The 24,743-nt window shown below is 40.5% G+C and overlaps 1 protein-coding gene across 1 annotated transcript; it reads right to left on the bottom strand.

The window, feature by feature from the left end:
* Window positions 1-378: 378 nt before the first annotated feature.
* On the bottom strand, window positions 379-24,220 carry PPP2CB (protein phosphatase 2 catalytic subunit beta). Its single transcript, XM_025278919.2, has 7 exons — window positions 24,089-24,220; window positions 11,484-11,693; window positions 9,746-9,919; window positions 7,428-7,517; window positions 7,149-7,310; window positions 5,377-5,495; window positions 379-1,089 (listed from the first exon to the last, which is right to left on the bottom strand). The coding sequence occupies exons 1-7, from the start codon at window positions 24,188-24,190 to the stop codon at window positions 1,017-1,019; spliced, it is 930 nt and encodes a 309-aa protein (XP_025134704.1). The 5' UTR covers window positions 24,191-24,220; the 3' UTR covers window positions 379-1,016.
* Between the last annotated feature and the right edge of the window lie 523 nt (window positions 24,221-24,743).

The following is a 24,743-nucleotide window of genomic DNA, read 5'->3' as shown; positions in this document are numbered from 1 at the left end:
TCCATGGGATTCTCCAGGCAAGAATACTGGAGTGGGTTGCCATTTCCTTCTCCAGGGGATCTTCCCGACCCAGGGATTGAACCCAGGTCTCCCACATTGCAGGCAGACGCTTTAACCTCTGCGCCACCAGGGAAGCCCTTAAATACAAGAATACAGCCTCTGAGAAAACCTCCTGTAGAGACACAGAACTTCAGATCCAAGCACTAACATCAAAGATTTCAAAGGGAGGAAAGGAAGCCAGGTTGAAAGAAAAAGGGGGAGGAGGCAGGAGAGGGGGGGCGAAAGTACCTCAACACAACTATTATTACAAGTCAGAGATCTATGAAATTTCAAGCAAGTAAAATGTTCATTTAAAGTGTACCACAGTAACTCAATACGTTTTTGTTTAAAACAGAAAGTTTATTTGCTCAGTACACCAAGTAGAATGCAAGCACTATCATGACAAATATACAGAAATATGCAGATCAACATAAAACAGTAATTTAGTTTTAAAGAAGGGAAATCTCTTTAAATGTTATGACAACGTACTCCCAAGAATCCTTTTTTCAGTTAATTATACATTTCAATAAAATAAATGGTAATGAATTAAGTGGAAGTTAGCTTGTGAATTTTTCTTAAAAATAAAAATCCAACCCTATTAATCCATGCCAGTTAAACACTCTTAACTAAAATTTCCCAAGTAAGTGCAAGAGATGGAGTTAGTTACCTTTTTTGCTTGAACAGTCCCAAGGAAAATGGTTACTACAAATACAGCAGGCAAACTGTTAAGACCGACCGATCTAGAACATAGTGTTGCACTAATTTCAGTCTCAAATTGTGCTGAACGCTCATCATTAGTATGGCACATTTTGGTCCATGATGTGGTTTAATGCCAAGACAGATCCCAATTTGTTACAGAAACACATAGATTACTGTTGCTTTTTTTGTTGTTTTTATATATATATATATATAGATATATATATATATATAAGCCAGATATACTTCCACATACAAAGGCAGGTTTTCCCAAGAGGGATTTACAGGAAGTAGTCTGGGGTGCGCCGGGTCACATGAGGCTCTCCACGACGAGGTGCTGGGTCAAACTGAAGGCTATAAATGGCAAAAAAAAAAAAAAAAAAAAAGAAAGAAAGCAATTGGTTACAGGTTTTGACTTTGCAGGCATACAAATCAATTAAGAACAAGACGTTGAGGCAGAAAGAGCAGTGCTCGTCTCCCACCTTTTCTGTGTTGTGACCCTGGGTAGTCACTGCAGGTGTTCTCTTCCACAAAACCAGCTCACTGAGCCACAGTGAAGATTTAAGCTAACAAGCTGTCTGGCTCACGTCTGACATAAGAGGTCTGTAATATTATCATCAGTTGAATGGAAGCAATGAGAGCAGACATGCTTGTTTTAGATTTTAAGGGAAAAGCATTCAGTCTTTCACTATTAAGAATGATGAAATTAGCTATGGGGGTTTTGTAGATGACCTTTATTAGGATGGGAAAGTTCCCTTCTTTGACTAGGTGAGTGCAGCTGACCCTTGAACGAGGTAGGGGTTGGGGTCCCGACCCTCTGCAGTTGAAAATCCGAGTATAACTTATAGTCAAGCCCTCTGTATATGTGGTTCCTACCTGTGGTTACAAGGATCCTGTAATACTAGTGTTAGAGAACTAAAACAGGAAACCACATATAAGTGGACTCATGCAGTTCAAATCTGTGTCATTCAGGGGTCAACTGTATTTGTATTGTGAATTTTGACAAATGGCTTTTTCTGGCCTTACTGAGACGATCATGTGGTTTCTGTCCTTTGTTAATATGGTTTATTATAAGAACTGATTTTCCTATTTTGAACCAACTTTGCATTCCTAGGATAAATCCCACTTGGTCAGTGTATAATCCTTTTTATATACCGCTGGACATGGTTACTATTTTGTTGCACATTATTGCATCTATATATGCATCAAGACTCTAGTCTGTAGTTTTCTTAAAATGTCTTTGATTTTGGTATTAGGGAAATATCTTTAAAGAATGGGTGGGGAAGTAATCCTTCCTCTTCTGTTTTTTTGGAGGTGTTTGTGCAGGCTTTTCCTTTTAAAAAAGGTGCTAATTCCTTTTTTTAATCCTCTGGTCAATTCACAACTGAAGCCAACTGGGCTTGGGCTTTTCTTAGTAGGAAGTCCTAAAATTATTAATTCAATTTCTTCACTTGCTTCAGGTTTATTGAAGTTTTCTGTTTCTACTAAGTCAGTCTTGGTAGTTTTTCTTTTTGTCTTTCTAGGAATTCATCCATTTTATCCTACTTACCTAATTTGCCCCCATACAGTTATTCCTTGTATTCCCTTACAATTCTTTTTATTTCAGTAAGCTTGTGTGGATTCTGCTAATGTTGGGTGTTCACTCTTTTTTTTTCCTGGCCAATCTACTTAAGGCTTTTCAATTCTATCAATAAGAAACAACGTTTGGTTTCACTGGTTTTCAGTATTTTTCTATTTGATTTTATTTCCACCACTTACTTTATTTCCTTCCATATGCTTGCACTAACTTTAACTTGCTCTTCTTTTTCTAGGTCCATAAGATGTAAAGATAGGTTATGGAGGCTGGATTCAGAGATGAGGGTACCAGCACGAGTGAGTTCTGGTGAGAGCCCTCTTCTGGGTTACAGACTGTCAACTTCTAATTCTACTTGATTTCTAACATAGGCATTTACAACCATAAATTTCTCTGAAACATTGCTTTCCCTGGGATATCCCGTACGTTTTGGTACACTGTGTTTTCATTTTCACTCATCTCATTTTCTTTTTGACTCTACCTGAAAGGTTATTTAGGAGTGACTTTATTTCTACCTATTTACACATTTTCCTAGTTTTTCTTTTGTTATTGATTTCTAATTCATCCAACCATGTTTGGAGAATATATTTTGTATGGTCCCATTCTTCTTAAATTTACTGAGGCTTGGCTTATAGCCATGCACATGTTCAGTACTGGACAATGTTCCAGGCGTGTTTGAGAAGACTGTTCTGCTGTTGCCGGGTGGAGAGTTCTGTAGATGTGAGGGAAAATGTTTCTCAAGCCCTCTATTTTCTTGCTGGTCTTCTGTGTACTTCTGTTACTGCCAAGTGGCATAATGAAGTCTCCAGCTATTGTTGAATTGTCTGATTCTCAGTTCTGTTCGTTTTGCTCCATGGATTTCAGGGCTCCACTATCAAGTGCATATCTTTGTGACACATTTCCCTAACAGTCAGACTCTTGATCACTGTGAAATGTACTTCTTAACGTCTAGTAACAATTTTTGTTTTGAAATGTTTGGCCTGATATTAGTATATCCAGTTCAGCACTTCTGTGGTTCCTATTTGCATGGCATATCTTTTCTCATCATGCATCTTTTAATCTATTCATGTTTTTGAATATAAATTATATTTCCTATAGACATTATAAAGCTAGATATTTAAAAAAACACCAACTTGATAATTTCTGCCCTTTGATAGCATTGTGTTGATGACTCATTCAGTGCTACTGATATCGACTGGATTTATACCTGTCATTTTCTTTTTTAAAATTATGCCTTTTGTTTCTTGGTTCCTGCTCTCACTGCATTCTTTGTAGTAAAATATTACTTTCTAACATACTATTTAAATTCCATAATAACTGTACACTTATTTTTAGTAGCAGTTGCTCTAGAACCTAGACTATACAACTTGCAAAACTCTACTTCAGATTTGTAAATTCTAGTGAATTAAGAGGTGTTCATTCCTAGATAGCATATAGCTCCTTTCCATTTCTACTTCCTTTTTTTTGCTACTGATGTTATACATATATATATATATATGTTACAAACCCCTAAATTATATATACTATATAATTAGTATACTATGTAATTACTATTTTACACACTCTTACAACCTTAAGCTGAGACAGGAGAGTGAGTATATATTTATAGATTTTGTTAAATATCTTCCTCATTTTTTCTTCATATACTTCCTTTAATTCAAATTTACCATCTGGTGGCCCTTACTTTAGTACAGCTTTGTTCCCCCCCACCTCTTTGTGCTGTTACTGTCAAATCTACATTTCTGTATATTCCATTTCTTATAAGTTCAACTATACTATAAATACATCCATACTGTGTCATGCAGCTGATTTTTAAATTCATTAAGAAGATGCAATCACTATTTTCTGTGTGTAGCAGATTTACTGTCTGGTGTCCCTTGCTTTCAGCCTGAGGTGTATCTTATATGGCAGGTCTGCTAGCACGGAATTCTCTCCGTTTCTGTTTATCTGAGTATGCCCTTTTTGCATTCATTTTGAAGTTGTGCTGGATATGACCTGGATTTTTTTTTATTTTTAGCACTTTAAGAATGTTTCATTGCCTTTCTGAGGCAATGTCAGCTGATTACTCCATTGAGGTACTCTTTTGTAAGTCATTTTTCTCTTACTGTTGCCAGGATTTCTTCTTTTAGACTCTCAGAATTTTGACCGTGATGTCTGACTACACCTGTGTCCATACAGCCTAGTAACTGAGTACAGCCTTCTTTTCTCCCAGTTGTGATGATCTCAGGAAAGCTCTTCTTCTCTTTTCCTGGTTTTATCTGTTAAAGTTCTCCTTGCTTTCCTCTTTTGCTTATTGCTACTAATATTGTGGGAGCTATGAGAGCCTTCTTCATTGGTCTCCACCATATTACCCATTGTCTTCAACACAATACTTAGGCTTGCAATTCTTGACCCTCGGTTCTAAGTAAGGTCAGTCCCCTCAGGCAAAGGTGAGGAACTTTTTCTTGCATCTTTCTGAACAGAACTTTTATTTCACTGTTAAGAGATGCAGGCAGGTATGAAGGTCCACTTCTTAGTGGCATCCCCTGTTCTACAGCAGGTGCTGGCAAGAACCAGGGATACAGCATTCTCTACTCCTAACGTGCCCAACTGGAATACAGCCTCCAACCTAGGACCAGGAAGGGGAAAGGAGTCTCAGCCTGACTGACTGAACAGAACTGGAATGGGGAGGCTGAGATATGCTAGCATCTGCCTGTGTCGGGGAAGAAGCCCTGTCTTCTTGGCCACACCTACGGAGTAGCTTCTGTACCAGGGATCTGGAAACAGGAGAGAACACACTGTGACTCAAATTCCACAGAGTCAGGTGTTATGCTGAGAGTCAGCAGATCTTCTAGAATCAGTGTGTATACATTTGCTGTATACATTTAGGACAAATCTCAAAAACGTGAAATAACAGTTTAATGTAACATTCTCCAGTCCAATAGTGGTTTCTGTTGGGGAGAGGATTTGCCATGTTTCTTGGCCCACTAATCCAAAATCAGAAATCTTCTACCTCTAATTTTCATAATCTACATTATAGTTCTCCTTTTAAAAGTGATTCCATACAATTAAAAATTAAAGGTACTTACAAGGAATATTTCAAAGTGTCATCTAATTCCATGATAGCAGCCTGGTTCCCACAACGATAACAGTAATTGGGTGCACTGAAAATGGTAACCACGTTCCGATCGTGACACCAATTGTATCCCTGCAACGTTAAAAAAATAAAAACCAACCCATCAAAATCTGTATTTCACCATAACACTGTTATGTTGACAGATGAAACCTTTATTCTGTGCATCACCTGATGTGGTGTCCATCTTTTATACTAGACATCTGCACTGAGGCTCACCTGTGGACACAGGGTTCTCTTACTTAGGGCTCAGTACCTTTTCCTGCTTGGTCTATGTTTGACATCAGGGCTAGGATGTGTATTCAGATTTCTCCCACAGTGATGGAAGAGGTCTCAATTCCTCCTCATAAATTATGTCAACTTTTGCTTTATGAATTTTGACTCTATTACTAGGTAAATTAAAATTTAGAATTATTCCCTCCCGTAGAACCAGATCAGTTTTCATCAGTGAAGACTTCTTTTTATTTATAAGTATCTAAAGCCTTGCTCATATTATTAGTTATACTTTGGATAATTATCTAATTGATACACTGATACACCATTTCCCATCCCTGTACTTCTGGTCTATGGTATCATTATGTTTTAGATAAATCCCAAATCACAGATGAATTTTGATTATGTATCCAATCTGAAGGTCTCAGTATTTTAGGGAAGTACAAATTTTCATCCATTCACATTCCTTATGATGACTGATAGAATTAGGTTTATGTTTACCACCTGCATTCATGTTCTTTATTTAACATGCTGTTACCCTACCTGACTCTATTGGATTAGTGAAGTTTTCTCTAAGATCTTGAAGCCACTCCCTAATGGTTTGGAAGGATTATATTCTATTTATATTCCTTTAGTGTTTAAAAAAAATAGTAACATCATGGTAGAGAAATCTGGCAGGCACCACCTTAACTAAGTGATGCAAGTTAATGCCACCGGCAGTGGGACGATCTCATGCCCGGCTATGACGTGCCGAGAAGGACGCAAGCATCATGTCATACTCTGATACGCCCGCCAAAGATGCCTGTCCTGAATCATAAGGAAACATCAGCCAAACCACAAACGAAGGCGATTTCTACAAAACTCTTATAGTCTTCAAAAATGTCAAGATTATCCAAAACAAAGAAAATCTGAGGAATTTTGTCCACGTCAAAGGGGACTGAATACAGCATGAACCTGGATTAGACTTACACGCACAAATATAGTTAAATTTTGCTATAAAAAATTTAACTATAAAAGGACACTGGTGAGATAATAAAAATTTGAATAAACTATTTAGATAATAGTACTTTCTCAATGAAAATTTCCGGACTGTGATAACTATACCATGGTTATTTAGGAGAAAGTCCTTATTCTTACAAACTACACATGGAAATTTGGATGTAAAGGAGCATTTCACCTGCAACTGACATTCGAACAGTTCAAAAGTCAGGGGAAAGGGGAACAGGAAGGGAGAGACAGAATGATGAAGCAAACATTAAAGTATACTCAAGGAATCTGAGTGTAGGATACAAAGGAATTTTTTTGTTACCATTTTTTGCAACTTTTCTCTAAGTCTTAAAGTGAGTTACAGTTTTGCTCTGGTCAACAATATTTTCCTTACTTGCTAAAACCAGCCAAGTTTTTTCTCCTTTCCTTTAGGTAATGGGGAGGGATGTTTCTGACACTCAAGTCATGAAGCCTCATCGAAACACTTATTGGAAGCAGAGATCATCATCCCATAGGAGAAGCACATACCTCCATTACAAGTTGGTGAGCGCGAGAAACCAGTGTGAGACCATTAGCATGGTTAAACGTTTCAGAAATATCTTGTCCAAATGTGTAGCCAGCACCACGTGGTGAAATACCCCACCCACCACGATCATCTGGATCTGACCATAACAGATCACACATCGGGCCCTAGCAAGGAAAATGGAGTACATAACATACATTATTAGCACTCATATGTGACTAATCTAGGGTTACCACATGTGGTTATATTTCTTTCTTTTTCATTAAAACTAAGTTTAAGTTTACCTCATGTGGAACTTCTTGTAAACGATCCAGGGCTCTTATATGATCCAGTGTATCTATGGATGGAGAGAGGCCACCATGGAGGCAGAATATCTGTTTAGGAATTTAAAAAAAACGAACTTGTTTTATTAAATGCTAAGTGTCAACCTTAGTAGCTTTTCTTTTCAAAATAATCTTTTATAATGTTTATAGTGGAAAATTTTATAAAATACAATGAAAAAAATCAGAAAACATTATCAGAGAAAGCAGTTAATATTCAAATATATTTCTTCTGTCTTTTTTCTTTATAATCCTAGGTATTTTATGTAGTGTGTTTCTGCTTTCTCTAGAATGCAATTTCTGTGCTTGTGACCACCACTATTACCTTTTCTGTTGGTTACTGCTGACAGATAAAAATTTAAAATTTCTCTTACAGCAAAGATCCTACTGATGCCTGTTAATGATTCTAATATAACAACAGCCTGTCAGTTTCTAAGAGTTTTCTGAGTACATAATCATGTTATTTTCAAATAACAAAATCATAATTTTGTTATTTTCTTCTCAAATGTTTGGGCTTCCCTTGTAGCTCAGCTGGTAAAGAATCTGCCTGCAATGCACGAGACCTGGGTTTGATCCCTGGGTTGGGAAGATCCCCTGGTGAAGGGAAAGGCTACCCAATCCAGTATTCTGGCCTGGAGAATTCCATGGACTGTAGAGTCCATGGGGTCACAAAGAGCTGGACATGACTGAGCGACTTTCACTTTCACTTCTCAGTGTTTATACCATTTTTTTTTTTTTTTTTTTTTACAGCTCAGTGCATTAGCTAGGACTTCCAAAAACAACATTGAAAAATAAAAGATTTGGTGGGAGGGAGGGGAGACAGTACTCCCAGGTCCAGCCTCCAGGGATTCTTAGTCAGAGATAGTAATAATAAAGTTTTAGAGGACACTTTCCTCCTGATTTTGAAGAGGTTTCTGATGTTTTGCTGATAAGTATAGTCAGTCGGAGAAGGCAAAGGCACCCCACTCCAGTACTTTTGCCTGGAAAATCCCATGGATGGAGGAGCCTGGTGGGCTGCAGTCCATGGGGTTGCTAGAGTCGGACACGACTGAGCGACTTCCCTTTCCCTTTTCACTTTCATGCATTGGAGAAGGAAATGGCAACCCACTCCAGTGTTCTTGCCTGGAGAATCCCAGGGACGGGGGAGCCTGGTGGGCTGCAGTCTATGGGGTCGCACAGAGTCGGACACGACTGAAGCGACTTAGCAGAAGCATAGTCAGTGGGTTTTTTTTTTTTTAATCCAGTTAATGCTATTTCACTCCTTAATTGAGCTTCAAAGATACAGCACGTCATTCAGATGGTTTTGGTCTGATTTTATCTTTCTGTGCTTGCCATGTCTGATGTTATATTGGGGCTATACTAGCTTTACAGAGTGAGTTTTAAGCTCTCCATCTTTTCCTAAGCTCTAAAACATGGAAATGTTGTATTTCTTAAAGGTTTGGTAGACTCTGCCTATAAAACTATCTAGATCTGGTAACTCCTCAGTTTTTTCTTAGCCTGGTAGTTATTTACACTCATCTAAATTCTTTGAAGCAGTTTAATAATATTCTGCTATAATAAATTTAACCTATCTTTTCAACTTTATTGAAGTAAAGCTATACCTGTGATATGCAAGTACCTCCATACTTAACAGTAATGCTTTATTTTTCAATCCCAGTGTTTTATGCCACCTCCTCCTCTTTTTCTGGATCAGTTTTTACTATTATGTTTCCCAAATAGACTTTTCAAACCTTGCTTTTGGCTATATTCATCAACTCTGTATTTGTTGGTATCCATTTCTGCTTTTATTTTGAATTAACCCTTTACATTTATTTAGTGTTTCACTCTTTGAATTAAATGTTTATTTTACATTTCTATTTTTCTACAGATAAAATGTGATTTATAAATAAATGCATTTCCCTGCATTGCATCCCTTACTACATCTAAAAGTTTCAGTTTGCACCATATTTCCACTTGGTCATCTGGAAATACTTTTTATCTTATGAGTGTTAGTAGAAGACTGAAAGTTTCCAAGGAGGGAGATTTGTCCGATTACTTAGAATCAGACTGCCGCTTAATGCATGGTGTATAAATAGATGGATCAATAGGTGGAAAGGGAAGCAGGAAGGTGAAGAAGGATGAAACAAAGGATTTGCTGTCTCACATAAAACTCACCCAACGCCCTGTTCTGAAACTTTAAGGGAAAGACACAGACAAGGCCAGGGAGATGCAGAAAGAATGTCACAGAAACCTAGCCCCTAAATTACTAATAAGAAAGCTTTTATCCACCCCCGCATACATACCTGTCCATCTACTAAAGCTGTAAGTGGCAGATAATCAAAGAGATCTGTAAAATATTTCCAAACATTGGCATTTCCATACTTTCGCAGACATTCGTCATAAAAGCCATAAACTTGGGTAATTTGTCGGCTTTCGTGGTTTCCTCTCAGTATTGTAATGCGCTCTGGATAACGCACCTGGAGGGAAGGAAAAGGAACCCATGGTATACCTGGTAGCTACTAGCGTTAGTTAAGCACATTAACCTCTGACCCGCTTCATTTAATGGCCAATACATTAAATGTTAATTCTTTCTCAGAATAAAAAACTGTCTTACTCATCCCAGGTCCCCTCTTGATTACTTTGAAATATTTTTTTATGGTCATCTTTCTTCATTACTAGGTACTCATACTCCCCTCGCTGGAATTCCTTATTTAACCGATATTTGTACCTGATTCTTTGTCTCTAACACTTTCTCATACTCATATTATCATTAGTCTTCCCAGTGTTTCCAGAACACTATAACTTTTTAATGCTCAGTGGACACAGACCAGAGATCTGGACTTGAGATAAACTCTACACTCTTCCTCCTTTTTCCCACAAGGAAGAATGTATTTGCTAACAAAACACAAAAACAGGCTCTGAAAAATCTGGGCAAAATTTCAAATGTATTTATAGCTTCCTTTCCATGACAGAACATAGAGATGTACTTTATGGCATAATTTTTAGTTAGGAATGTGTCTGATAAGTATGAAAAAGCATCAGATTCTGTAAACCAAAAAGCTGCAAGTGCATACTTCATATATATTTACTAAGCAACCACTGTGTGTCCAACACTGAGCACAGAGTTCAAAGCTAGATGCCAGTTCCACAGAAATATATGAATTCTGCTGGATGGGGACTAATTTCAAAGGATGAGAAATAAATAAAATAAGGCAATAAACCACTATGTGACATAAATAAGGGATGTGAGAGCAAGTTTCACGATAATCTAGAGTAAAAAGAGGAAGGCTACCATGGAAGCAGTAGGACTTGAGCCGAGTTGTGAGAGGGGTAGGAAATAAGAGAGACTAATCTTCTGAAGAAATCAGACAAGGAAATATTTGGAGACAGACAGCACATTTAAACTCTCTGATTTGAGGCAAAAAGTTTATGCTACCAACTCTGAGCAGCAAATTCAGGCTAGACAGTAGAGGATCAGTCAAGGAGTGTAAGCTTGATTCTAAAGGTAAGACAAAATCATTGAAGAGCTGGGAACACTGAAATAAGATGAAAGTTAAATAGAGATTTAATCTGGCAGCATATGCAAGGTAGATTTGGAGGGGTCAGGTCTTGGAGACAGAAATGTAGGTTACCACATTACTGTACTAATTAAAATATTACTGTACTAATTAAAGTGACATGATGAAGATATGCATTAAATGACAGTAAAAATAGAAAAGACACAGGAATAACAGATTTCTCAAGGCAAGAATTTTAAAAATTCAGTATCAATTAACTATATATGCGGGATAAGTTGACTAAAAATGATTCCAAGACTTCAGCTATGGATTACTACCTATAGAAATAATTTACCAGAAGTAGGCAAGAGATGTTTAATGCATCATTTCCATATCTTTCTCCCAAAAGATGTAAAATCAACTATTATTTTAAGGGGCTATAAAATGAATGGATCATAAACTAGAACATTATGATATGCAATGCCCAGTCTGTCTTTTGCTGATTTAAAGCTTGGGGGAAAAAAATGAATTTCTTTAGTCATACCTTTAATGCCACAAGAAGAGTTACCGTTTCCACAGAATAATAACCTCTGTCTACATAGTCACCCATGAACAGATAGTTTGTATCTGGTGACTTCCCACCGATTCTGAAGAGTTCCATAAGATCATGGAATTGACCATGCACATCTCCACAGACGGTAACAGGACAACGGACTTCTTGTACATTTGATTCTTTTGTTAAAATTTCCTTAGCCTGTTAAAGAAATGAAATCAACAATTAAAAAAAAAGATTCTATCACAAATCTGAAGGCATCATTTCTTGTCTATTTAAGAAAATGTGGAGAAAAAAATCAACTGAAATGTGCATTATAAAATCATAAACTAAAACCACAAGAGGATACCACTGTACACATCGTAGAATTATAAGTGTTTTTGAGGATGTGGAGAAACTGGGAACGTTCACACAGTGTTGGTGGGAATCTAGAACGGTATACCTGCTGTCGAAAACAGTCCAGCAGTTCCTCCCAGTGTTACATACAGAACTACCGTGTGATCCAGCAATTCATCCCTAGACAGACACTCGAGAAGTGAAAACTGCAGCTGACACATGTTCATGGCAGCATTACTCACAATGGACAAAAAGCGGAAACCACCTCAACGTCCATTAACTAATGAATAAATAATGGTATTATTTGTTCAGTGGAGTATTATTCAATAATAAAAGCAATGAAAGACTGATTACACGCTATTAACTTTGAAAACATACTGAGTGAAAGACAGTCACAAGTGGTCATATTGGATGACTCCATGGATGTGAAATGTTCAGAACAGACAAATCTACAAAGAGAGAACATCAGGGCTGCCTAGGGCTGACGGGTAATAACTAAGGGGTATGAGATTTCTTCTAGGGTAATAGGGCGGTGATGGATGCACATATCTATGAATGTACTAAAAGCCAGTGAACTGAACACTCAAAATCAGTGACTTGTATGGTATAGAAATTTCATCTCAAAGCTGTTTTTAATGAACAATATTATTTATAGATTACAAATATCAATATTAAAGAAAAAGTCACAATTATTCAAATTCTTTCACAAACACCTTACACCAACTCATAGGACAATTTTCAACTTCTTTATTTCAACTATTCTATATTTAATAACTCAAGTTACTGTTCAGAGGCCCTAAAGTACAGAATTTATATATAAACAGTGACAAATTAAATATATTGACTAAGTTCAAGTTCATGACACCTTACTTATCTAACAACTTTTCCTAATAAGAGCCCAGAATCAGAAAGTAAATGAAAAAATCCTCTGAAGTAATGAGCAGATATGGTAAAAGTATATGTACCAACTGAGACATGAGCTCCCTGCTGCCCAGTCAGTCACTGGGATGGGGCAAGGAGGAGGGCAGAGCTGCTACAAGGTGTAATTCCAATTAGCACCGAAGGGAATTTGAGATTATCAAGTATCTCCTATGAGGTTTGACAAATGGCTCAGAAATGTCCAAGTTCACAAATGAAACAGCATTTTTATCAAGTTTAGTCCATAAAAATAGCTTCCTAATTTTGTTCAGGAAAAAAAAAATCAAACTGAGGAACATAAATCAGAATTCAGTTGGACCTGATGTCTATTTTTTTTTTTCGGCTGTGCCGGCTCTTTGTGGTGCACAGGCTGAGTTACCCCGGGGCTTGTGGGATCTTACTTCCTCAACCAGGGATCAAACCCATGTCCCCTACATTAAAAAGTGGTCAACCGCTGGACCACCAAGGAAGTCCCTGGACATGATGTCTTGTATTTATTATTACTGGGAAAAACCCTCAACATTCAGCTGATGGTTCCAAATCTAAACAGGAAATCTCCTTCATATACAAACACTATCTTCAGTACCTTATTTTAAACATGGAAATAAAAAGCACCAAAATGTAAATATTATCCAATTCAGCTGTTCTTTTAAGGACATATGGTTATCTTAACCCAGCACAGGTTTTATAAAACTATGAAGATGAGTTAAGAGACATGATTCACAGTGTGTGTTTGCTTTACATTAGTAGCAATACTTCCTGAGGTTTTATCTTCATACAATGAAGTACTTCATCAGGCCAGACAAATTTTTATCTTTACAGTACAGATCCCTGATGTTTCTAAATGATTTATAATTCACACCCTTTATTATAAAGTGCTCTTATTCTGCGATCACTCTGGGTCCCTTCAAGCAAAGGGTGGGCTGGCCTGGCAGAAGTTAAGTATAAAGTTCACCTGACAGCTAGAATTCTCAATGTACAAATCTCTGTGTGTCAGGGGTCCCCCAAAGCGCCCCAGGTTTGCTGGTGATTCACAAAGACGATCCACAGAACTCAGCACACAGGTGTACTCACAGCTATGACTTACGACAGTAAAAACAGACACAGCACAATCACCAAAAAGAAAAGGCCCAGAGGCACGGCCCTGAGCAAATCAAGGGCAGGCTTCTCCAGGCGGAGCTGCACAGAACACACCTGAGGCCCGTGTGCAACCTGCCCGTTACAGGGAAGCTCTTCAGCCTCGGCGCCCAGACGGGGAGCTGGTCCCTCTGCTGCTGCTGCTGCTAAGTCGCTTCAGTCGTGTCTGACTCTGTGCGACCCCATAGACAGACGCCCACTGGATTCCCCCATCCCTGGGATTCTCCAGGCAAGAACACTGGAGTGGGTTGCCATTTCCTTCTCCAATGCATGAAAGTGGAAAGTGAAAGGGAAGTTGCTCAGTCGTGTCCGACTCTTTGCGACCCCATGGACTGCAGCCTACCAGGCTCCTCCGTCCGTGGGATTTTCCAGGCAAGAGTACTGGAATGGGGTGCCATTGCCTTCTCCACTAGACATTCAAAGAAAACCATGTGTCCAGCATAAATCACACTGTTTGCATGAACGGTTTAGGCACAGTGAGCCATTCTCAACAGGGAATGGTGCGAAGCCTCCCCAAATCCAAGCTTCCAGACACCAACGGCAACCTTGACACCCAGCCTTTAAACAGACAGTGGTCTCGGGGCTGCTATGCCAACTCTTTTCTGTACACTGTGTAACTCTGCATGTAATTCTCATGAGTGTTTCTTTAATGTGACTTAGTACTCAAAGCTTAATTATCTCTACGACTCTGATAGGGGCTTCCCTGGTGGATCAGTGGTAAAGAATACTCCTGCCAATGCAGGAGACACAGGAGACTCAGATTCTATCCCTGCATGGGGAAGATCCGCTGGAGGAGGAAATGACAACCTGCTTCAGTATCCTTGCCTGGGAAATCCCATGGACAAAGGAGCCTAGCAAGCTACAGTCCATGAGGGCGCAAAGAGTTGGACATGACTGAACATGCGTGAAGACTGATGATAGTTCGGTTCAGTTCAGTCGCTCAGTCATGTCTGACTCTTTGAGACCCCATGGCCTGCAGCACGCCAGGCTTCCCTGTCCATCACCAACTCCCGGAGCTTACTCAAACTCATATTCATCAAGTCGGTGATGCCATCCAACCATCTCATCCTCTGTCGTCCCCTTCTCCTCCTGCCTACAATCCCTCCCAGCATCAGGGTCTTTTCAAATGAAACAGCTCTTCGCATCAGCTGGCCAAAGTATTGGAGTTTCAGCTTCAACATCAGTCCTTCCAATGAACACCCAGGACTGATCTCCTTTAGGATGGACTGGTTGGATCTCCTTGCAGTCCAAGGGACTCTCAAGAGTCTTCTCCAAAACCCACAGTTCAAAAACATCAATTCTTCAGAACTCCACTTTCTTTATAGTCCATCTCTCACATCCATACATGACCACTGGAAAAACCACAGCTTTGACTAGCTGGACCTTTGTTGGCAAAGTAATGTCTCTGCTTTTTAACAGGCTACCTAGGTTGGTTGCCTTCTTCCAAGGAGCAGGCATCTTTTAATTTCATGCCTGCAGTCACCATCTGCAGTGACTTTGGAGCCCCCAAAAATAAAGTCTGACACTGTTTCCCCATCTATCTCCCATGAAGTGATGGGACCAGATGCCATGATCTTAGTTTTCTCAATGTTGAGCTTTAAGCCAACTTTTTCACTCTCCTCTTTCACTTTCATCAAGAGGCTCTTTAGGTCTTCTTCACTTTCTGCCATAAGGGTGGTGTCATCTGCATATGTGAGGTTATTGATATTTCTCCCGGCAATCTTGATTCCAGCTTGTGCTTCTTCCAGCCCAGCATTTCTCATGATGTACCCTGCATATTAGTTAAATAAGCAGGTGGACAATATACAGCCTTGACGTACTCCTTTCCTGATTTGGATCCAGTCTGTTGTTCCATGTTGTTCCCTGTTGCTTCTTGACTTGCATACAGATTTCTCAGGAGGCAGGTAAGGTGGTCTGGTATTCCCATCTCTTGAAGAAGTTTCCATAGTTTGTTGTGAGCCACATAGTCAAAGGCTTCAGCACAGTCAATAAAGCAGAAATAGATGTTTTTCTGGAACTCTCTTGCTTTTTTGATGATCCAACAGATGTTGGCCATTTGATCTCTGGATCCTCTGCCTTTTCTAAAACCAGCTTGACCATCTGGAAGTTCACAGTTCATGTACTGTTGAAGCCTGGCTTGGAGAATTTTGAGCATTACTTTGCTAGCGTGTGAGATGACTGCAATTGTGTGGTAATTTGAACGCCCTTTGGTATTGCTTTCTTTGGGACTGGAATGAATTCTGACCTTTTCCAGTCCTGTGGCCACTGCTGAGTTTTCCAAATTTGCTGGCATATTGAGTGCAGCACTTTCACAGCATCATCTTTTAGGATTTGGAATAGCTCAACTGGAATTCCATCACCTCCACTAGCTTTGTTCGTAGTGATGCTTTCTAAGGCCCACTTGACTTCACATTCCAGGATGTCTGGCTCTAGGTCAGTGATCACACCATCGTGATTATCTGGATTGTGAAGATCTTTTTTGTACAGTTCTTCTGTGTATTCTTGCCACCTCTTCTTAGTATCTTCTGCTTCTGTTAGGTCCATACCATTTCTGTCCTTTATCGAGCCCATCTTTGCATGAAATATTCCCTTGGTATCTCTAATTTTCTTGAAGAGATCTCTAGTCTTTCCCATTCTATTGTTTTCTCTATTTCTTTGCATTGATCGCTGAGGAAGGCTTTCTTATCTCTCCTTGCTATTCCTTGGAACTCTGAATTCAAGTGGGTATATCTTTCCTTTTCTCCTTTGCCTTTCACTTCTCTTCTTTTCATAGCTATTTGTAAGGCCTCCTCAGACAACCATTTTGCCTTTTTGCATTTCTTTTTCTTGGGGATGGTCTTGATCACTTCATCAGGTATGACCTAAATCAAATCCCTTACGATTATACAGTGGAAGTGACAAAGATTCAAGGGATTAGATACAATAGACAGAGTGCCTCAAGAACTATGGACGAAGTTTGTGGCACCGTACAGGTGACAGTGATCAAGACCATCCCCAAGACTCTGATAAGACCTAGTTAAAACTGTGAAGTGAAGTACTGTGGTGATGGAAAATGCCCCTTGGCCCAGATGCATCCAGGCAGACAGCTATTATTACTGCATGCACTGCTGTATTCCTATCCATTCAAACTTGTTTCGTTTCTCACCCACTTAAAACATTCTTCCTTGTTGCTATCAAATCAAATCTATGAACAGAACTGAGAAAATAAAAGTTTGGAAATGACATTCACATATAATTCTTTATTTTCACTCTACCTATGTTTAAGAATACAGAAAATGGAAATGTCAAGTCTTCCCAGCCCCTCAACAGGTGACATGCTATTGACATTTCTATTTCTGTGCTGGTGCCCATGACTGGAACCAAAATACCACAAAGCTACTGAATTTGGTTTTGGGATAGCCAGCATACAAATTCCTTTCCCCTCTATTTACACATAAATCATCTACTATTAAAAAGTGATTACCTCTTACTCCTAGGCAAATTCATCTAAAGAAAGCCATAGAACAGAGTGATCTCTGAAAAAGATGAGATTAAATAAACCTCTAAATCCTATGAAAGTCACTCAGTCACGCCCGACTCTTTGTGACCCCAGGAACTATACAGTCCATGGACTTCTCCAGGCCAAAATACTGGAGTGGGTAGCCTTTCCCTTCTCCCGGGGATCTTGCCAACTCAGGGACTGAACCCAGGTTTCCTGCATTGCAGGTGGATTCTTTACCAGCTGAGCCACAAGGGAAGCCCTCTAGATCCTACAGGGCAAGGTTAATGTAAGTATGGTGGCCTGTCCTCCTGCAGTTACAAGGTTTCTTCCAAAAATGAGAATTGACTTTTTTTTTTTTAAAGGGAACAAACTTTTTCTTTCAGTTCAATGACACTTAAGTGTCTACATGCCAAGTAATATCAAGCTTGGAAACACAAGTAAGAAAAAAATCATATACTCTGTTAAAATTAAGAAAGAATGAGGCACGCATATGTACACAGAACAAGACACTATGTGGTTAAAAAGGTTTTAGGATAACTGTGATCCCATTTTAATAAAAACAGTACACCACAAACATCCTCGCTCACAAAACACATGCTTTTTGCACAGAGAAAACAAAAGGCTGGAAAACAACCTCAGGTTTGTCTCTGAGGTAGGGCGGTAATGGGAGGGGAAGGTGGGTTTAACAGTGGAGCCCACTGGTTTCCTTCCCTACATTTTTGAGATGCTTAAATTAAAAAAAAAAAAAAAGTATTACTTTTTCAATGGGCTTCCCTGATGGCTCAGCTGTTAAAGAATCCGCCTGCAATGCAGGAGACCTGGGTCTGATGCCTGGGTTGGGAAGATCCCCTGGAGGACAGCATGCAGCCCACCTCAGTATTCCTGCCTGGAGAACCCCCATGGACAGAAGAGCCTGGCGGGCTACAGTCCATGGGGTCGCAAAGAGTTGGACATGACTGGGCGATTAAGCACTTTTTCAATCTTAAAAAATAATTTTTTGAACTTCGAAACAAATTCTAGATGGCAATAACCTAATTATTAGGTTATTTTTATTATATAAAATATTTTATATTATAAATATAAAATATAATATTTCATATTATAAAAAATAATATATTTATTATTATAAAAAATAACTTTTTGAACTTCAAAACAAATTCTAGATGGCAACAACCTGATTATTATTGTTGTTTTTAGGCATAACATAAAAACAACCACAGTGCTATATTCATATAAGGGAATTTTATTCAGCCACAAAAGAGAATGAAGTACTGACACAGGCTACAACGTGGAATCTTTAGCCAGACACAAAACAAGTATCACGTGATGACGCTGATATACAGTGTCTAGAACAGGCAAATTCAGAGACAGAAGTCCATCAGTGGCTGCCAGGGGATGGAGAAGGAAGAATGAGGACTGATTGCTAGTGGGCACAAGGTTTATTTTCTGGAGTGATGAAAATGTTCTGGAATTATATGGTAGAGATGACCGCAAAACTATGAATATACTAAAACCACTGAGTTGTACACTTTGTAGGGCAAACGTTTATACTACACGAATTGTATCTCAATTTAAACATACAAGGAAAGCCCAAACCTAAATGTGAAACACTGCTGTGGCTCTGAACTAGCCTTCTTGGAAAGATGACAGGATCTTTTTTTTTAATTTTATTTTTTGGCAGCAGCACACAGCACGCGGGATCCTGGCTCCCTGAGCAGGGACTCAGCTGGTATCCCCTGTGGTGAAAGCGTGGCATCCTAACCACTGGACTGCCAGGAAAGGACGACAGTGATTTTAATGCCATTTTTTCTTAGAAAAACTAAATTCAGGAAATACACATAGTTTATGTAGTCTAAAATGCAGTGACTGTTTTGGTATTAATTTTAACTTCAATTTATGGCATTTTGATTTCCTTTAATCAAAGAAGACTTCATCCACCAATCCCTTCATAGCATTTGTCCTAAAAGAAAAAGTGAAGGAAAAATCTCTGCAAGATCTTCAAAGTAGAGTAAAAGACATATGTTGCAAATAAAACTACTCCATGTGAAAGTAGTTTATATAATTATCTTCATTTTATCTGTGAACATGATTTTACACATCCTATGGACAGCTGAGAAATGATGAACTGATTTTAAAAAAGGCTGCTTTCTAGTCGGAAGCAGTAGTTCATGCTAGTCCAGTCTGGTTTAGTTTCTTTACCTGTCTGACGTGAAGGATGGCTTAGATAAGCATGGAAAATGATTTGTTCAGTCGGTAATACTGGGTTTTAACCTCAGATTTCACCGTAGTCATGCTATATTTTGTTATAGTAAGACAGAAACACGCTACTCTCTATCTCGATCACTGAATTAAAAGAATGACTTATTTGTATCTGGCCGTGTCAGGTCCCAGGTGTGGCGCGGGAGCTCAGCAGCTGCAGCTCGTGGGCTGTTTCGCTGCGGCACGTGCGATCTTAGCTCCCTGACCAGGGACCAAAACGGCGCCCCTGAACTGGAAGGCAGGTGCTTCCTCAGTGGACCACCAGGGACGTCCTCTACATCATTGCATTTTCAACTCTATGGGCCACCAGAGCTGGCACCAATACTTGCTCAAGGGAAGTTAAAATGAAAGTAACAGGCTTTTTGGCTGTTAACACCAATGTTAAGTACAAACTATTAAAGAAAACCATTCGAGAGCTTTTCTCAACTCAGAAAAATCATTTTTACCAGGACCCAATTTTCATTAAGATGGTTTCAGGCATTCATGAATTTATGCATGCTATTTCACATCAGTGAAGTAATACCCTACAGAGAATTCTGCTTCTTTCAAGGCTGAGGCCAGGACCCAGGAACATATCCATTAGACCAATACAGAATTTACATATTTATCTATACAAACCTCAAACTGTTTCTAAGTAGCCACTGTATAATCATCAGCATAAAGCTCTGCTCGCACACACATGGGCTAAAATTTCCCTCCCTGCTTAGAATATCATCACCAAGGTTCTACAGAATAAAATAAAGTTTATCAGGTCGAAGAGCCTAAAAATGTCTCCTCCTGAGACTCGACCAAATGTTAAATATAGTTCTAGTCAGAATGTCCTCAGCTGTGCCAGGCTGGCTCTCCAGGCACCCTATCTTTATAAATCACGCTGCACACCGTGAACAGACGCAGAAGCAACCGCTCTGCACACCAAGAGGGGCAAAATGTGCGACTGGCCCCAAAGTTCGACTGCTCGTTTTTTTTTCTTAATTAAAACTTTTTTTATTTAATTTTTGGCTGTGCAGGGTCTTCGCTGCTTCACATGGGCTTCCCCTTGTTGTGGAGCAGGGGCCCTAGAGCACGCAGGCTTCAGTGGCTGCGGCACGTGGGTTTGGAAGTTGTGGCGAACGGGCTTAGTCGCTCCGTGGCGTGTGGGACCCAGATCAGGCACTGACGCTGTGTCCCCTGCACTGCAAGGTGGATTCTTAACCACTGGACCACCAGGGAGCCCCTGGACTGCTAATCTTAAGTTCATGTTAAGAGTTGGTCATCTTCTTGGAAGACATGCCTTAACTATTTTATGCAAACAGTTTTTCTCTAGACAGAAACTAACCTTGAAGGCCAGACATACCATATCATGCATACCCATATATATTTTTTAATCAATAGTTATTCTCCAATTGGCATTTGGATGGATTTTATTTTGCCACTACCTCAAAACAGGGCTATTTCCCAGTACCACTCTGGTCTTTAATTTCAGCTGATTTCTTTGTGATACAGGCAATCTGAGTTAGAACAGAAATTTAATTTTGAGGGAGAAACCACCACCCTATGATGTAACTTCTATAAAATAATATTTCTAATAGACTCTCAAAAAATCATGTTATTAAAAAAACTAAAATCTAGTCACAAAGAATTAAACAAAAAGATGATTTTTACAGTTTTAAAACATTAGGCTTAACTTTTTATTTTCTCTTATATTCTTTATGCCTGCCATTCTTGACCTGGAAGGGGAGAACACATATTAAGTAGACCAAGTGAGGAACTACTACCAATCCCAGCAGTTTGTGCTTCAGGTAACAGGGATCACAAGAAATAACGAAACTATTTTTCAGAGTTCTAGAGCCACTAAATGGAAAACCTCTCTTGAAGTACATTCTCCACAGAGAAGTCATATCGACATCTGTTTATTTTGCAGCTTCTTCCAAAAGAAAATAGGATGACACTTAAAAGAAGATAGAACAGCTGTTTTTTTGTTGTTGTTGTTTTTTTAGCTTTTCTTCATTTAGTATCTACTGCAAATTTCTTGTTAGGACTTCACTCCAGTGGAGTCTTAACACAACTACCCCAGGAGGTCAGCAAACCAGGAGGTCAGTGATCACCCCAGCCTTAGCGATAAGGAATAGGAGGGGCAGGGCTGGGCAGCCATCAAGCTGTGGAGCCAGGGTCTGAAAGCAGGCTGGCCATTATAAACAAATGCTGCACTCAGCAGGAAAAAGGAGGGCAGAGGTAGGGAAGTAAAATGGAACTGTAAGGTTAGATGACAGAAAATCAACACCACAAAGGTTTGCCACAGCTGCTGGAAAGGGGCTCCACACTAAGCACCGCTGAGAAGGGCAGGGCTGGGGGCCGGGGGCGGGGGGCGGCGGAGCACTCCACATCCCTGGCAAAAGTGGAGGATAAAGATAAATGACAGAGCTGCCACTTAAAAATTCATGCTTGGTGGAAAAGTACAAATATTCAGAGAAAAAAGTGGGTAAGATATAAGCTTAAATGTACCTCAAAGATTCTAGGGACTGGCAGTCCAATTTATTTAGGAGCTGAAGTCAAAATAATCTCTCTGGACAAATTCAGAAAGCTTGCTCAGGTGATTAAAAGATCATGTGATCGAGGAGGGGTGCAACATTCTTCTCCGGAAAGACATCTTAAAATTATCAGACAGTCAGAGGGAAGAGCTGATTCAACTACCAACGCTGCCCACCAACTTACAGTCCATGTCTACTAGTCACAGTGAGGTTAACGGACTCAGCTAATTGCAGAACTGGGTTATTTCACCTGACAGGAGAGCCTGAGAGACAGCGATTTAAAACAAATTTTAAAACGTGAAATTACAGGTTATCACACAAGAAAATTGAATGTAGCCAGAACGTGAAGCGGTCCATAAGCAATTTGTCTCAGAAACACAAATATACCACTTTTTGCCAGTTCTATTTACAGAAATACATCCTCCTGTATCAATAAATAGTTATTTAGTAGACTCATAGACGTAGAAAACAAAGGGTTACCAAAAGGGGATGGGGAGGGGATAAATTAGCAGTTTGGGATTAACATATACACACTACTTTATGTAAAAGAAACAAGAACCTCTGTATAGCACAGGGAACTATACCCAGTGTCACGTAATAACCTATAATGAAAAAGAACCTGAAAAAGAATATTGTATGTTTATAGCTGAATAAGTTTGTTGAACACTTAAATGCAACATTATACTTCAAAAAAAAAATGTTAATAAAGACCCAAAACAGCGTTACACTTAAGTTACACTTAATTTAAAAAACAAAACACTATTTTAAACTTAGTATTAACTCTTCCATTTCTAAGACATTTAATTTTAAGGGTACTCTATAAATAATATTAATAAAATCTTTCCTTCAATGCCTTTCTGAGGCATCCTGCTTTCCAAACAAAATCAAGAAAGTCTTAGGGCTTATGGCTTAAAAATACGTAACAATTCAAAAGCATTAAAGGATACATAATTTTGTTACTCCTTCACGAGACCTTTTTACATAAAAATAGTCTAGGCTATAAAAGATCAATGAGAAAAAAATGTCAAGTCCAAAATAATTCCAATGGTTAAGAAAAAAATAGATACAGAATTCAGAAGATTGTCTACGATCACACAATCAAGAGCGACTGAAAACAGTAAACCATCTGCATATTTTATTACTTTTTGGCAATGAAAAAAAACCTTACATGTAACAGAAACAGAAATAACCTTCCGAAAAGTGCTACCCTGCAGGAGAAACACATACCCCACTTATCATTTCAGGTAGGCACTGTTGCCAAACTGAAGACTTGCCGTCTTGTTTCTGAAAAATCAAACATTTTTGCTTCCCAAGAGCCTCTCAACGTGAAGACCAGCCACCATCTGTCTCAACTAGAGTCAACTTCTATTTTAAAAAAATCACAGTCTGCCATCACACCCACCTCTCTACAAACAAATGCCTGACGCATTACCAAGTATTAGCGATGTTTGAAGGGCCAAGTCACCTGAGAAAAAGCCTCTGTTTATTACCACGCGCGTTGATAATTCACAACACCCAGGCTCATTTCGGTGCACTTTCCATTACGAGGATGCAGGAGATTAATCTGCCCGGCGGTTGAAGCTTCGGGATTGCCAGTCCGCCGGGGTTAATGCTGGGGTTGTCAGCAATCCTCACTAGAGCGCCGGTCACCCCACAATCACACTCGGGTGATGAATTCCAGGTGCCACGGAGCCCCCGCCCACCCATCCCGGACGCCTTAGGTCTGGATCCGGGGCGGTGCGGGGGTCTGGGCCTAACCAAGGGCTGTGTCCCGAAAGGGGTCCTGGAAAGGCCCCGCCCTGCCCAGGGTCTGATGCCGGACCGGGAGACGCAGCTCCGCGGGTGCCTGGACCCGGTGCCGGGACGAAGGCGGGCGGGCGGCCCGGGAGGGGAAAGAGGAGGGGTTCCCCCACCCAGCCGAGGCTCCCCGGCCGCACCTCGCCCCTCTTCTCGCTCACCTTTTCACACAGCGTCCGGACTTGATTCTCGTTGAGCTGTTTACACTCATTCAGCTGCTCGACCCACTGGTCCAGGTCCTTAGTGAACGCCTTGTCGTCCATGGCGGCCCCCGCCCCTCCGCCGCCTCCTCCTCCCGCCCCCCGCGCGCCCCCGCCCCGGGCGCCGCTCCCCTAGCCCCCCGCCGCCAGCTCCCGGCGGGGGAGGGAGGAGCCGGGCACTGCGGACCCCGCGCCCCGCCCAAGCCCCTCGGGCGGCTCCGAGCGCGCGGCCTCCGGGAGACCCCCGCCCGCCCCGGCCCGCCGGCCCGCGCGCCCGGAGAGCCGGTGAAGGACGCGGGGACGTGCGGGGCTTCCGCGCAGCTGCCGCCGGAGAATGGGCACCCGCCGCCTGCCGACCGCCGGCCGCTCTCGCCTCCCTGGCTCCTTCTCTCTCGCTCTTTCTCTCCCCTCCCTCCGGCTTTCCGTCATCGCCCGGGCATTTCCGCCGGGAAAAAAGGTGAGCGGGTGGCGCCGCCGGGCCCGGGACGCGAGCAGGCGTGCAGCGCCTCCGTGTGGCGCGGCGGAGAAACAGGCCGACGGGCGCGCCGCTATCTCGCTTTTCCCTTTTGTATCGTACTTCTCCACTCGGGTCCAGACCAGTCTCTCCTCGCTCTTC

The sequence above is a fragment of the Bubalus bubalis genome, chromosome 1 (assembly GCF_019923935.1).
Source record: "Bubalus bubalis isolate 160015118507 breed Murrah chromosome 1, NDDB_SH_1, whole genome shotgun sequence".
Taxonomy (NCBI): Eukaryota; Metazoa; Chordata; class Mammalia; order Artiodactyla; family Bovidae; genus Bubalus; species Bubalus bubalis.
Note: the sequence above shows the minus strand (reverse complement) of the source record. Positions and strands in the feature narration are given on the sequence as shown.